General features: G+C 43.0%; 1 protein-coding gene across 3 annotated transcripts in view; it reads right to left on the bottom strand.

Moving 5' to 3' along the window:
• The window catches only part of HELQ (helicase, POLQ like), a 36129-nt gene that overhangs the window by 9528 nt on the left and 13826 nt on the right, over nt 1-12775 (bottom strand). For all 3 annotated transcript variants that reach the window (XM_056111279.1, XM_056111280.1, XM_056111281.1), the window contains 5 exons: nt 9330-9471; nt 6927-7031; nt 5980-6235; nt 4351-4508; nt 2856-2954 (listed from right to left, as the gene is read on the bottom strand). In XM_056111279.1, coding sequence (XP_055967254.1) covers nt 2856-2954; nt 4351-4508; nt 5980-6235; nt 6927-7031; nt 9330-9471 — 760 coding nt within the window. The remainder of the gene's footprint in view (nt 1-2855; nt 2955-4350; nt 4509-5979; nt 6236-6926; nt 7032-9329; nt 9472-12775) is intronic.

Genomic DNA, 12775 nt, shown 5'->3' with positions numbered 1-12775 from the left:
TCTCAACAGTCACCCTAAGGAACACGGCCACAGTCAGAGAGAAAATGCCCATAGGGGTGGTCTCTATACTGTGGGTCTGCTTCTCCTGCGGTGGTTAAAGACAGATTTTGTGTAAAACATAGTAGTTCATAGCTAATGCCAAGCTAACCGAGACAATGAATAACTTGAGTTTAAGATCAGAGGGAAAACAGAAGGGAATTTCAAAGAGAAAAAAACCCCAAAAACCCAAATATGAAATTCTATCCTCTACTCCAGTGAAACTTAAGAATGGTCTATTGAAATCTGTGTGAAATCACGATTCTGTGTGAACTCGTGATTCTATACTCACGATTCTATGCTACAGGCTCACTCTTTAAAAGCATGAGGCTGAAACGAATGACTGTTGAAAAAGTAAGAAAAGATGAGATTTTAAATTTCTCAACTTACTTGTATCTTCATTATTAACTATAAATCAAGTCACTTTAGATTTTATTTAGTATGCTTTTTCGAAAAATGATAAAAACATACAGTATGGCAGATGATACCTGGATGAGATGATTTATGTGAATTTTAAGATCCTCTATAAGAAATATTTTGCTTTGTTTTTGGACCATATTCAGTGGAGCTCAGGACTTACTCCTGGCTCTGTGCACTGGGATTACTCCTGGCAGGGCTGAGGAACCCTGTGTGGTACTGGGGATTGAACCTGGGTTGGTTGTATATGAGGGAAGTGCCCTATCTGCTGTATTATCCCTCTGATCCCTTAAAGAATTCTTCTTTTGGGGCTGGAGCGAAAGTCCAGTAGGGATGGCGTTTGTCTTGCATGTGGCCAACCCAGGTTCGATCTCCGGCATCCCATATAGTCCCCTGAGCACTGCCAGGAGTGATTCCTGAGTGCAGAGCCAGGAGTAACCCCTGAGCATCACCAGGTGTGACCCAAAAAGCTAGGGAGGTCTTTTTCAAAATGGAGACATCAATTAGAATTTTTTCTTTGCTTATGTTTTTTTGGGCTGCACATGGCAATGCTCACGGGTTCTGTACTCAGGAATCGCTTCTGGTGAAGCTCAGGGGACCATGGGGGATGCTGGAGATCAAACCCGGGTCAGTGGCGTGCAAGGCAAACACCCTACTCACTGTACTATCTCTCTGGCTCCAGAAATCAATTAGATTTTAAGCAAATATGTTGGGTTTGAGACACTGCTTTGCATGCAGGAGGCCCAAGGTTTGATCCTAGCAGTACTACGTGGTGTTCTGAGCACCATTTGGAGAGACCCCTAACTAAGCACAGAGTTGGGAGTAACCCCCAAGTACTGCCAGATGTGGTACTCTCCATAAGACTTCTCAGGCACTGGTGCACTGGTGGAGGGATGGGTACTCGATCACTGCATGACTGAAACGTAGCCATGAAAGTTTTTAAGTGTGTAACTATATTTCACAGTGATTCATTAAAAAAAAAAAAGACTTTTTTTTCAAAACATTATAAAGTAATCTATTTGTAATTAAGAATATTTAGTTATTAGTACTGTGATAACACAAAACCAAAGGACTGTTTAGATATCATTTTATGATGAGGCAGAACACAGACATTTGTGCCATGTCAGTTTAAATGTAAATAACATTTCCTTCCCCTTTTTTGAAAATGAAATTAGAAACAACCATATAAATTAGAAACACAGTGGGAAAGGAGCTGGGGAGAGAGCTCGGAGGCTTGAGGTGTGTGCTGGAGACTGCCAGTTTGATTCCCGGCACTCCCTGAGCACCCCCAGAGTAATTCCACATCACCAAGCCCGAACACCGAAAGGTCCCCACCGCACTGCTCGGTACAGGATTGCCAAGAATGACCCTGGGCTCTGAGCACTCTGGGGAGCTCTGTGCCCTGGCACCCCATGATATATACATTATATCCAGGCCTCCACACATACATAGATATACAATTTGAATATACATAAAATGATATGTAATTTTTTATTTTTTGGTTACTTTCTGGGCACTCCATGATATATACATTATATCCAGGCCTCCACACATACATATATATACAAATTGAATATATATAAAATAATATGTAATTTTTTATTTTTTGGTTACTTTCTGGGTCACATCTGGCCATGCCCAAGGGTTACTCCTGGCTCTGCAATCAGGAATTACTCCTGGCAGTGCTTAGGGGACCATATGGGACGCCGGGAATGAACCTGTGTAAGACACGTGCAAGGCAAACGCCCTACCCGCTATATTATCACTCCAGCCCCCAAACATGTAATTATACATATCGGTAATGAGATAACTAGATTTTACTAAAGACTGAATTGCCAAAGAAAATGAAATAAGAATATCAGGAGCAGGGGGAGGAGAGGGAGGAGAGGGAATCTGAACATATGCTTGCCTAAGAATGACTTCTACTTTTCTTTTACTGTTTTTTTTTTCTTTTTTTGTGAAGCAAGATAGCTTTTACTGAAACTTATTTAAAAGATATCAGGGGCAAGAAAGAGAGAAGTACCTGTCTGAGAGAGAACACAGCTTCTCCAGAGACAAATCAAGTGAGAAAAATACGGGTTTGAAGAGCAAAGGGACTTGTACTTGTACTTCAAGTCACTATATGTGTTAGACACTTATTTCAGGCTCACTGACTAAATTTTAAAACACAGAAATTTAGGCTGGCACACAAAGGAGTGTGAGCTTATCCACTTGCATTTTCAAGTGCAGACTGATGATTGTTAGAGGAGAACAAAAGATGACCACAACAAAATCCCTGAAGCAGCCTGTCTCCGACCCCCTGTCATCAGGCAGAATGTTTGACTCTCTCTGAGACTGGGGTGATGTTACAGTGCATTCAATGTCACCAAAGCCCCACAAACGGCTGGTTATGAGATAGGTACCTTCCTGATGACTTGGCCTGATGCTTTCTTCCCAATAAAACTTTCAGAGATGCCGATGATAGCAGCTACTTTTTGTTCTGCTGGGCTGAGTTGGTTGAACTGTATAAAAAAGGTTGCGTTAGGAAAAATAAAATTGACTTTAAAAATTTACCCCTGGAGTCTCTGGCGACCCAGGGGTCACACCCATAAGCCACCTCTTGCTGGCGCCAGATAATCTTTTCACCAGTCATTACCCAGACTGCACGGGTTTTTCTCTCAAAACAGAGCAACATGACGCCCACCACAGCCATGCCACCAGATCCCATCCCATCCCTGTTTTACTCGGGGTAAAGATTCAGCATGCAGTTGTCCAGGATCTGATCACCTGCGGGCCCTGAGCACGATTTCGAGAGAAGCACCCAGTCATGGCTGAGTGTGGCTCAAATAGCACATGAAAACAAAACCCAAAAAACCTCAACAACGAGCAACTCTGACATTAAAAAGAAAGTGAGGAGCAGAGCAATAGTACAGCACTTAGGGGGCTTCCCTTGCATGAGGCTGACCGGGTTCAACTCCCAGAGCCCTATACGGTCCCCTGAGCTCTGCCCACCGCCAACCCACACCACTCTTAACCCCAAACGAACGCAAATTTTCTGCAAATAAAAGCTGCATACTCTTTCAGGCATCCTTGCATCTAGCCTATCCACAAAATAGACCATGGTCTATTACTTGATTTTGTACGAGTTGATTTCACCTACTGTTGGTGATAAATCAGATAGTCCTTCCCAGGCATTAACATGATTGCATTTGGTGCTGGGCTCTGACAAAACTGTCAGGTGCTCAAATCCTTCATCATCGCATCTGACTTCCACTGTTCTCTTACATTTCAGGTACTGATAGGAATGTAATTTTCTTTACATGATAACAAAAGATGGACAACAAGTCGTAACAATGAATGCCTGAGAAGCATGGGACCAGGAATGACTCTTCTTTTTCTGTACCTTTTTCGGGGGGAGGAGAAGAGAGAGCCCTAAAGCCATCAATGCTCAGGGGTTATTCCTGATGCAGTACTCAGGAATCACTCTCGGTGGTGCAGAGGGGACTGTATGGGATGCTGGCGATCAAACCCAGATTAGCCATGGCAGGGTAAATGTCCTCCCCATTGTAATATAGTTCCGGCCCCATAACACCTTTATATTTAACACAAAAGTAATATTCTAGTTAATCAAAAAGCTGCTGTCATATTACTGTTAAAATAGAAATGTGAAAGACAATGCTTCAATTTCAAATTATATTTCATAGAGAAAAACAAAGTGAATAGCCACTTGACTAAAGCATCATTAGGAAATAAGTAGCCTGTGTTAAAGAATCTTTCATGGGGGTGGGGGGAGAGGCAGAGAGAGCATTCCATGAGCTGGGGTACATGCTTTCTTTGCAGGAGGCCTGAGCAGTCCCTAAGCACCTCTTAGGGAGGTGTTAACCCCCCCCCCCCAAATAAATAGAGTAATATTTTCACCAGACTGAAGTATACAATCCAGTCAGGGTCACACTGAGAGGCCATGTCATAGGGAGTTGTGAGGTAGATGAGATGAAGAAGGCTTTCCAGCACAAGCCCTTCGAGACCCTTCTTCAAGTCTCTGTAGAGAACGTCACAGTAAGCCAAATCGATGGTACCTAAAGGAGAGAAAATAAACGTTTCTTCTTCCGTTATTACTAGAGGGGGAGAGGGTGACTTCTATTTATTTTTTTAAACAGTTGCAAATTTATTTATTTTTTATTTTTTTTTTAATGCATTCAATATTCCAAAAGGAATACTTTTAAAGAAAGTCTTAATACAGCAAGACCATCTTCAAAATGTTTTATGTGATTTAGCATTGTGGTGGGTGCCTTTTTTATACTCAAGGACCAGTGAAACTAGGAGAAACATTTTACTAAGGCACAAATAAAAACCCATAGGACAGACAAGAGACCATTATGATAGCTGGAAATGATCACTCTGGACAGGAACTGCGTGCTGAAAGCAGGTAAAGGGATATGTGTGATCACCTTTCAGTACCTCTACTGCAAACCATAATGCCCAAGAGGAAAGAGAAAGAAGGAAAGTGTCTGTTGTAGAGGCAGGCTGGCGGGGGAGTGGCGGGAGGGAACCTGGGAACATTGGTGGTGGGGACTGTGCACTGGTGAACGCTGTATGACCGAAACCCGATCATGAACAACTTTGTAACTGTGTACCTTATGGTATTTCGATAAAAAGAACCCACTACTTATAATGAGAGTTATCAGATATTAATATGATATATGTATATATATCAATATCAAAGTCCTGCCTCATAATCCTGGCATTCATTGATTTTTTTTCCACATAAACCAGCACTTGTCCAGTAATCAAAACATATAATATTTGTTTCCAAGTTTACTTTGATAGTATTCAGGGAGGTTCAATGGCCCCTGAGCAGTAGGGGGCTACTTTTAGCTCAGTCCCCACCCACAGCGCCCCCCACCCAAGTATATACCTTCTGACTTAAACTACCCTATTTCAGAGAATGTAACTCAGAAAAGTACTTCGACGCATACCAGAACACATATAAATAAAGATGTCTACTTGGCCATGTTTATTAAAAATGAGAAAAAAGGAAAAGAGAAACAGATGCAAATGCATCCATCAGGTTAAATAAATGATGGGATTCATAACATGGATAACGACAGCACTGTAAGAAAAATGGGGCAGCTCTCTTTTATTTATTTACTTATTGTTTGGGGGCCAGACCCCCAGCACTTCTCAGGGATCACTGCTGGCAGGCTCAGGAGACCACAAGTGGTACCGGGAACTGAACCTGGGTCGAACACAAGCAATGTAAATGCTCTACCCGCTGCACTACTGCTCTGGCCCAACATCTCAACTTTGAGAGTAGAAAAGGCTGGGGAAATGGCTCTTTGCACGCCAGAGCCCAAGCTCTATCCCTGCCCTGCCCTGGGCACTAACACTGTCAGGAGAGCCCAAAAAGGCCTAAAAAAATGGGAGCGGTCTAGTAGCTTAAAAGATTTAATTTTTAATATGAGGCTATAAATCTAATTTAAAGTAACAGAATAATTTTTTTTCCCCAATGCATTTCCTCAGACTAATGAGAGTTAGGCAAATTCTTACCCTTGAAAGAAGCTTTCCCCAACTTTGTAATGCGGAAATTATATTCAGACTCTTCAGACTGATAAAGAGAGTCTTTTTGGAGAGGCTGTTCTTCTGTCGAAACAGTGTCTCTTTGCAGAAGTCCTTTTTCTGTTAGGAGTCTAAGTGATTCAATGGTTATTTCCCAGAGACTTTTTTCCTTCAATAAAATCTTCTGCTGAACACCCAAAAATGTACCATTCATAAAGTGATATATATCACCCAGCTTTGTTGCAATCTGAAATAATTCAGAAGATCATCAGAGCAATTTCCTTAATTCATCACTCTCAATGTATTATTACTCTAAAGATAATGACTAATTTCCAAAACTTGAAAGCTAAATAAAAATTTGGATAGTCTATACAGATGCACATATAAAGGTATGTAGGCCCCCTTACCTATGGTTTCACTACAGTTTCAATTATTTCGGTTATGTGGCCTTCAAATATTATGTTGAGATTACACTTTGAAACACACAAAAACAAAGAAATCATACTTTTGTAACATTCACATAATGGATCATTATATATTTTCTATAATGGTACTTTATTAGTTATTACTTTACTAACTTAGAGATTCGGTTTTATTTTATTTGGCTTTTTGGGTCACACCTGGCGATGCTCAGGGGTTACTCCTGGCTCTGCATCAGGAATTACTCCTGGTGGTGCTCAGGGGACCATATGGGATGCTGGCAATTGAACCTGGGTCGGCCGGATGCAAGGCAAATGTTCTACCCACTGTACTATTGCTCCAGCCAAATTCCATACTTTTTATATATTCAAAGGATTAAAAATGTACATATATATATCTAGATTCAAAATCCATGATTGCACACACTGTCCTTTATCCACATTAGATTTAATAGTTAACATTTTTCCCATGCCTTATAGTTCTCATTCTAAGGTAATAGTAATAAGACTCAAGAGTACCTTCAAACCAACCAAAGAGAGAAACAAACTTTGGATTCCTTTGGTGAATTCCTGAACAAGATGGCTATAACAGTTTTCCAATGGTCGGCTTATTAATTCCAATACCTAAAAAAATTAAAGTGAAATGATAACCGTTTATAAAAGATAAATGGTATCACATATAAAGATTTTACATTTGGCTTAAGTTTTGTAAAGGCAGGAAAGAGAAAAAAATATAACAGAATAAGAATTTTTAGCAGGTACCACAAAACCAAGTATTTGTGCTTCTATGTTCTTTTTCTTGTTTACAGTTTTTTTTCTTTTGGCCTTTTGGCCACACCTGGCAGTGCTCAGGGCTTATTCCAGGCTCTGTACTTAGGGATCACTCCTGGTAGGCACAGGAGACTATTTAGGGTGCCAGGGATCACTGCATGCAAGGCTTCCCACTGTACTATCGCTCTGGTCACTGTGCTCCTATGTGCATGGCAGCACTATTTACGGTAGCTAAAATTTCCAAGAGCAGACAACTGGATAAAGACACATGGTACACATACACAGTGGAATACTACTTGGCTATAAGAAAAATTGAGATCTTGCAATTTGCTGCTAAGTGAATAAATCTGGAGGAGATCATGCTGAGTGATGTCAGCCAGGAGACAGATGGACGCAGAATGATCTCTCAGGTGTGGGATAGAAAGGAGCACAGTAAGGGAATGACAAATGGCTGAAGGCGACAGAACCTGATAACAATCTAAAGTAAGCCTACCATGCCAGGGAGATGGGGCTGGGATATTTCGGCGGATGCTGAAACATGGTGGAGGGTCACGCTGTTACAGGACGTGGAGTGGGAAGGTGCGTGCGTGGAACTTCCCCGTAACGGTGTTATTTTAATCACGGTGATTAAAATATAACTGAAAACATAATCTAGCAGGTAAGGGCAGAGAAATATTATGGGGTAAAGCACCTGCTTTGCCAGCATCTGGCCCCGTTTCAATCCCCAGCACCAGAGATGGTGGCCTGAGCATCAGTAGGAGGGACTCCTGCGACAGACCAGGAGTAAGCTGAGTATCAAGGTTTGCCCACCCCCCACTCCCCCAATAGTTAGCAGGTATCTTCATGAAAATAAAAGAACATTCAAGAAGGAAAGTAGTTTTAAAATACTGTCTAAAACGCAAAAGTATTTAAACTATTCTTCCTAAAATCATAGAAGAAGCATTATCTAAAGGAATGTTAATAATTTTTGAAAGATGATCTTGTAAAAGGGCTGGAGCGATAGTACAGCAGGTAGGGCGTTTGCCTTGCACGCGGCCAACCCGGGTTTGATTCTGCCTTCCCTCTCAGAGAGACTGCAAGCTACCGAGAGTATTCTGCCCACACGGCAGAGCCTGGCAAGCTCCCGTGGTGTATTCAATATGCCAAAAAACAGTAACAACAAGTCTCACAATGGAGACGTTACTGGTGCCCACTCGAGCAAATTGATGAACAATGGGAGGACAGTGCAGTGCAGACAGATCACATAAAAGAAGTAGAGACCAAGAACAGAAAACAGGGATCAGGGGCTGGAGAGATAGTACAGCAGGTAGGTTTCTTGCCTTATATGCAACTGACCTGGGCTTGATCCTCAGAACCCAATATGATCCCCCAAATACTGCCAGGAGTAATTCCTGAGTGCAGGGTCAGGAATATCCCGAGCATTGCCAGGTTTGGCTCCCACAAAACTGGAAAAAAAAAAAAGGGATGAAAAAAGATAGGGGCTGGGAAATTACTCCTTGAATTCTAACACATGTCTTATTTATCAATCCCCCCCCCCCCCCCCCCCCACAACTGGTGGTGCACAAGGCTTACTCCTGACTCTATGCTCAGAGGTCACTCCTGGCAGAGGTTTGGGGGCCATATGTGGTGCCTGGGATCCAATCCGGGTTGGCTATGTCCAACAAAAGTGCCCTACCTTCTCTAACCTCCCTCTGGTCTTGAGACCTTAGTTCAGTTCCTGGTACTGTATCTCTCCTTCACCCTCGCAAAGTGAAGTGCACCAATGAGGGCTGAGCTTGAGTACCACTGAGGGGGGCCCCATACACAGAAAAAGCAGATGGGACTTGAGAGATAGTCCAGCAGGTAGTGTGCTTGACTTGCACGAGGCTGACCTGAGCTCAATCCCCAGCATGCCATACGATCCTCCAGGGGGAAATTACTGGTAAAGAGTGATCCCTGAGCAGAAAGGCAAGAGTAAGCCCCGGCCACCTCTGGGGGGTTGAGGGGAAAGGGAGGAGGAGGAGAAGGAGGAGGAGAAAGAGGAAGGAGGAGAAGGAAGATGAGCAGTAGAAGGAGGAAGATAAGGTGGAAGAGGAGAAGGAAGAGGAGGGAAAGGAGGAGCAGGAGGAGGGGAAGGAGGAGGAGGAGCAGGTCCACCAACCAGACCATCACCTGTTGTCTGTCTTTCTCTTGCAGTATGAGGATGCTCTCCCCAACAGTGTCTATTCCAGCACGGCCAGCTCTGCCAACCATCTGCTTATACTGGTTCCTCTTTAAAAATTCCCTTGCAACATAGGGGGCTCTTAAAATGACTCTATGGAATTAATAAAATGAAAAATTGATTATAGTATCTATTTTCTAAAACGTACGCACACTATTTATTTTGTCATGCTAGGATTGAACCCACAGCCTCACACATCCAAGTCTAGTGCTCTACTATTGAGCTACATCCCTGGTCCCCCATGGCATCAATTTTTAAAACTTGTAATTTCATTTCCAGTATTACTCAATGACATGAACTGAATATAATAGGTAGCTCCTACTTCCCAAGAATCTCTGAGTTCTAAGTTCTTTATGTGTGTTTCCCTTAGAAAACTCTTAACACTCAAACTTGCCTTTATTTTCTGACAAACAAGCAGGCCGGAATACAGATAAGGGGCCTACCTAAAGCCACGGAATTAGCCATCACTGGGATCATGATCTGAACTCAAGCCGCCTCGCCACATTCAAGGCACAGTGTAGCAGCCGCCTCCAGACCATCCCTGCAGCAAAGCTCTCCAATGGTTTCTGATTTTTAATGCCGTAAGCAAAAATCTGATCATGCACTAATACCATAAGCATATTCATAATATATATGGCAACTGTACAACACTACAGATTGCAACTGCCTTCTGACCTCTAAAAACGGTAATTTACTATATCTCACGGTGATTCAATTAAAAAAAAAAGGGGGGGAGAAATAGTCATTTCAACCCTATTCATATTTTATAGGAGTGCCCATGCCAGCTTTCCTGTTAAAAGGGGAGAAAAGAAATCTATTTACCCAACCTACCAACTATCCCCTTATAATAAATCCCAACGGATAGTCTAGTTTCCAGACACCTGAAGAAAACTAGTGGCATGAAAAAAAAAACAGTCCTGGGGATGGAAGGCCCTGCGTTCCGCTCTGGCACTACTCTGCACCACTATGACCCGGGTGTATTCAAGACTTGCGCCCCCCACTCCACTGCCCTGTTGAGCACTGCAACCAGAGCACACAGAGTTGTGACCAGCTGTGTTGCCCGGACACCACAACCAGAGCTGTGACCAGCCGTGTGTGCCTGGCACCACAACAGTAACAGAAAGCAGGCCGGAGAGAGAACTCAGTGGGCCCCAGTATCACACGGCTCCCCAACACCTCACAACACCTCAGGAATGATCCCTGAGCAATGGTCTAGGAGCAGCCCCTGAGCACCACTGGACATGGTACAAAAAACCAAAACAAAACAAAGCACAGAACAAAAAGGAGAAGGGAAAAGAAAAGAACAACATACAAAGCACAAGTTTGATAGAAGCAGTACAGGGAACAGAAAAAAAGTATTTTTACCGGCAGTGTTGGGGGTCAAACCCAGCTGGCATGTGTGGGTTTGACAAGTTTTTAAGTATGGAAATTAAAAAAGGTTTCTAACTAGTATCCACAGTAAGTATTATAAGATATTATATTCATAACTGAGAGATTATAAAAGGGCAATAAGAAGAGTTCTTTGAAATCAAGAAAATTTTTATCCCCACTCAAAGAAAAAGCACTCTAAATTCATCTTTAAAAAACCAGGGAAATAGAACAATGAATATAGTTATAGTTAAAAACAAATTTACTCAATACAAGGTAAATTAGAAGAAATAACATAGCTCATAGCTCTGTGGAAGTCTGTCCACCCTGCAGCCACTGAGGACCACCTCAGGTGCAGAGTGCGACCCAGTGGCACGGCTGCACGTGGTCCCAGCTCCAGACTAAGTGTGCAATCCCCAGTGCTCGGCAACAACGTACGTGCAAAGTGTGCAAGCATCAAGAGCAAAATATGAGGCACCCACACCCCACAACTGCCGCCATGTAAGCTCAGCCATTGGCCCAGCTTTACAGACCCAGTACTCAATCTCAGAAGAGATCAAGAAGCTGCAAAATTTCACAGGTTTACTGGTCTCCCAGCTGATCTCAGGGGCCCTCAAGGTATAAGTGTATGGGGGGCGCTTCCTCCTGAAGCCCCTGCAGCTGCACTCACCCTCCACTGCTGCCACAACGCCAACTAAACTCTGAGAGTCACCAGACTGCCGGAAATTCCAGGTACACTGGTCCTTGGCTGAACACTCTGGGGTCTTCTCAGAGTGGGGGTGGGCAGCCTTCCCCAGCCCCCACCGTACTTCCGGAAGCCCCAGGAACACCCACATCCTACAACTATCACCATGTAAGTTCACTGTGCAGTGAAATATTCTGGAGTTTTTGGAACATGGAGCCACAAAGGCACCTCTAAACTCTACAATTCTGACATCCCAGTAGGAACACACCAAATTAGTTGGGCAAGAGCATAGACACCAACTAACTCAACAAACAAAAACATTAACCCAGAAGGCTCAACTAACAACTACAGCTTAGTAAGCTGTCAGAGAAGGACTTAATGTTCCCAAGGTTAAACAGAACAATTGAACAATTTTCACAAATTTTATTTTACCAAGGTACTATCTGATAATTCAAATAATTCAAAGGCATTTAGTTGTAATGTAGTACTTCACTGTAGCACTGTCCTCCCGTTTTTCATTGATTTGCTCAAGCGGGCATCGTGATTTGCTCACGTCTCCATTGTGAGACTTGTTGTTACTGTGTTTGCCATATTGAATATGCCATGGGGAGCTTGTCAGGCTTTGCTGTGAGTGCAGGTTACTCTCGGTAACTTGCCGGACTCTCCGAGAGGGATGGAGGAATCAAACCTGGGTCGGCTGCGTGCAAGGCAAATGCCCTACCCGCTGTGCTATCGCTCCAGTCCTTAGTTGACAATTTATGGAGGGAAGCTCCCATTGAAGCTGGGATTGATGTTGGAACATTGAATGTCTATAACAATGGTATAACGAACAACTTTGTAAATCACAGTGTTTAAATAAAGGGTGGGGGGAGCAAAATGTGCATCACTCAGCAAGCACCCCGCTAGAGAACAGCAAGAGCAATGAGGGTGCGTCACTGAGGCCTGGATGTGGCGACAGTAGCACAGGGCAGGGAGATCGGAAAACACACAAAAAGGAAAATCCTTGTTACTCTTTATTTTTTAAATCACTGCCTTCCCCTGCTGATATTGTCACTCCCCTCTTAGAAGTGTATTGGTTCTTTTTTGGTTTTTTTTTGGGCCACATCCAGTGGTGTTCAAAGATGACATCTAGCTCCACACTCAGGAATCACTCCTGGTGGTGATCAGGGGACCATATGAGATGCCTGAGATTGAACTCTGGTTAGCCAGGTACAAGGCAAATGTCCAACCCACCATGCTACCCTTCTAGCCCCAGAAATATATATATTTAAAAAAAAAAATCAGAATCTATAGAAAATAAAGGCAGATAAAAAAAATTCAAGTAAATAAAGACATCATCAACTA

The sequence above is a fragment of the Sorex fumeus genome, unplaced genomic scaffold (assembly GCF_029834395.1).
Source record: "Sorex fumeus unplaced genomic scaffold, SorFum_2.1 ptg000013l, whole genome shotgun sequence".
Classification (NCBI taxonomy): domain Eukaryota; kingdom Metazoa; phylum Chordata; class Mammalia; order Eulipotyphla; family Soricidae; genus Sorex; species Sorex fumeus.
Note: the sequence above shows the minus strand (reverse complement) of the source record. Positions and strands in the feature narration are given on the sequence as shown.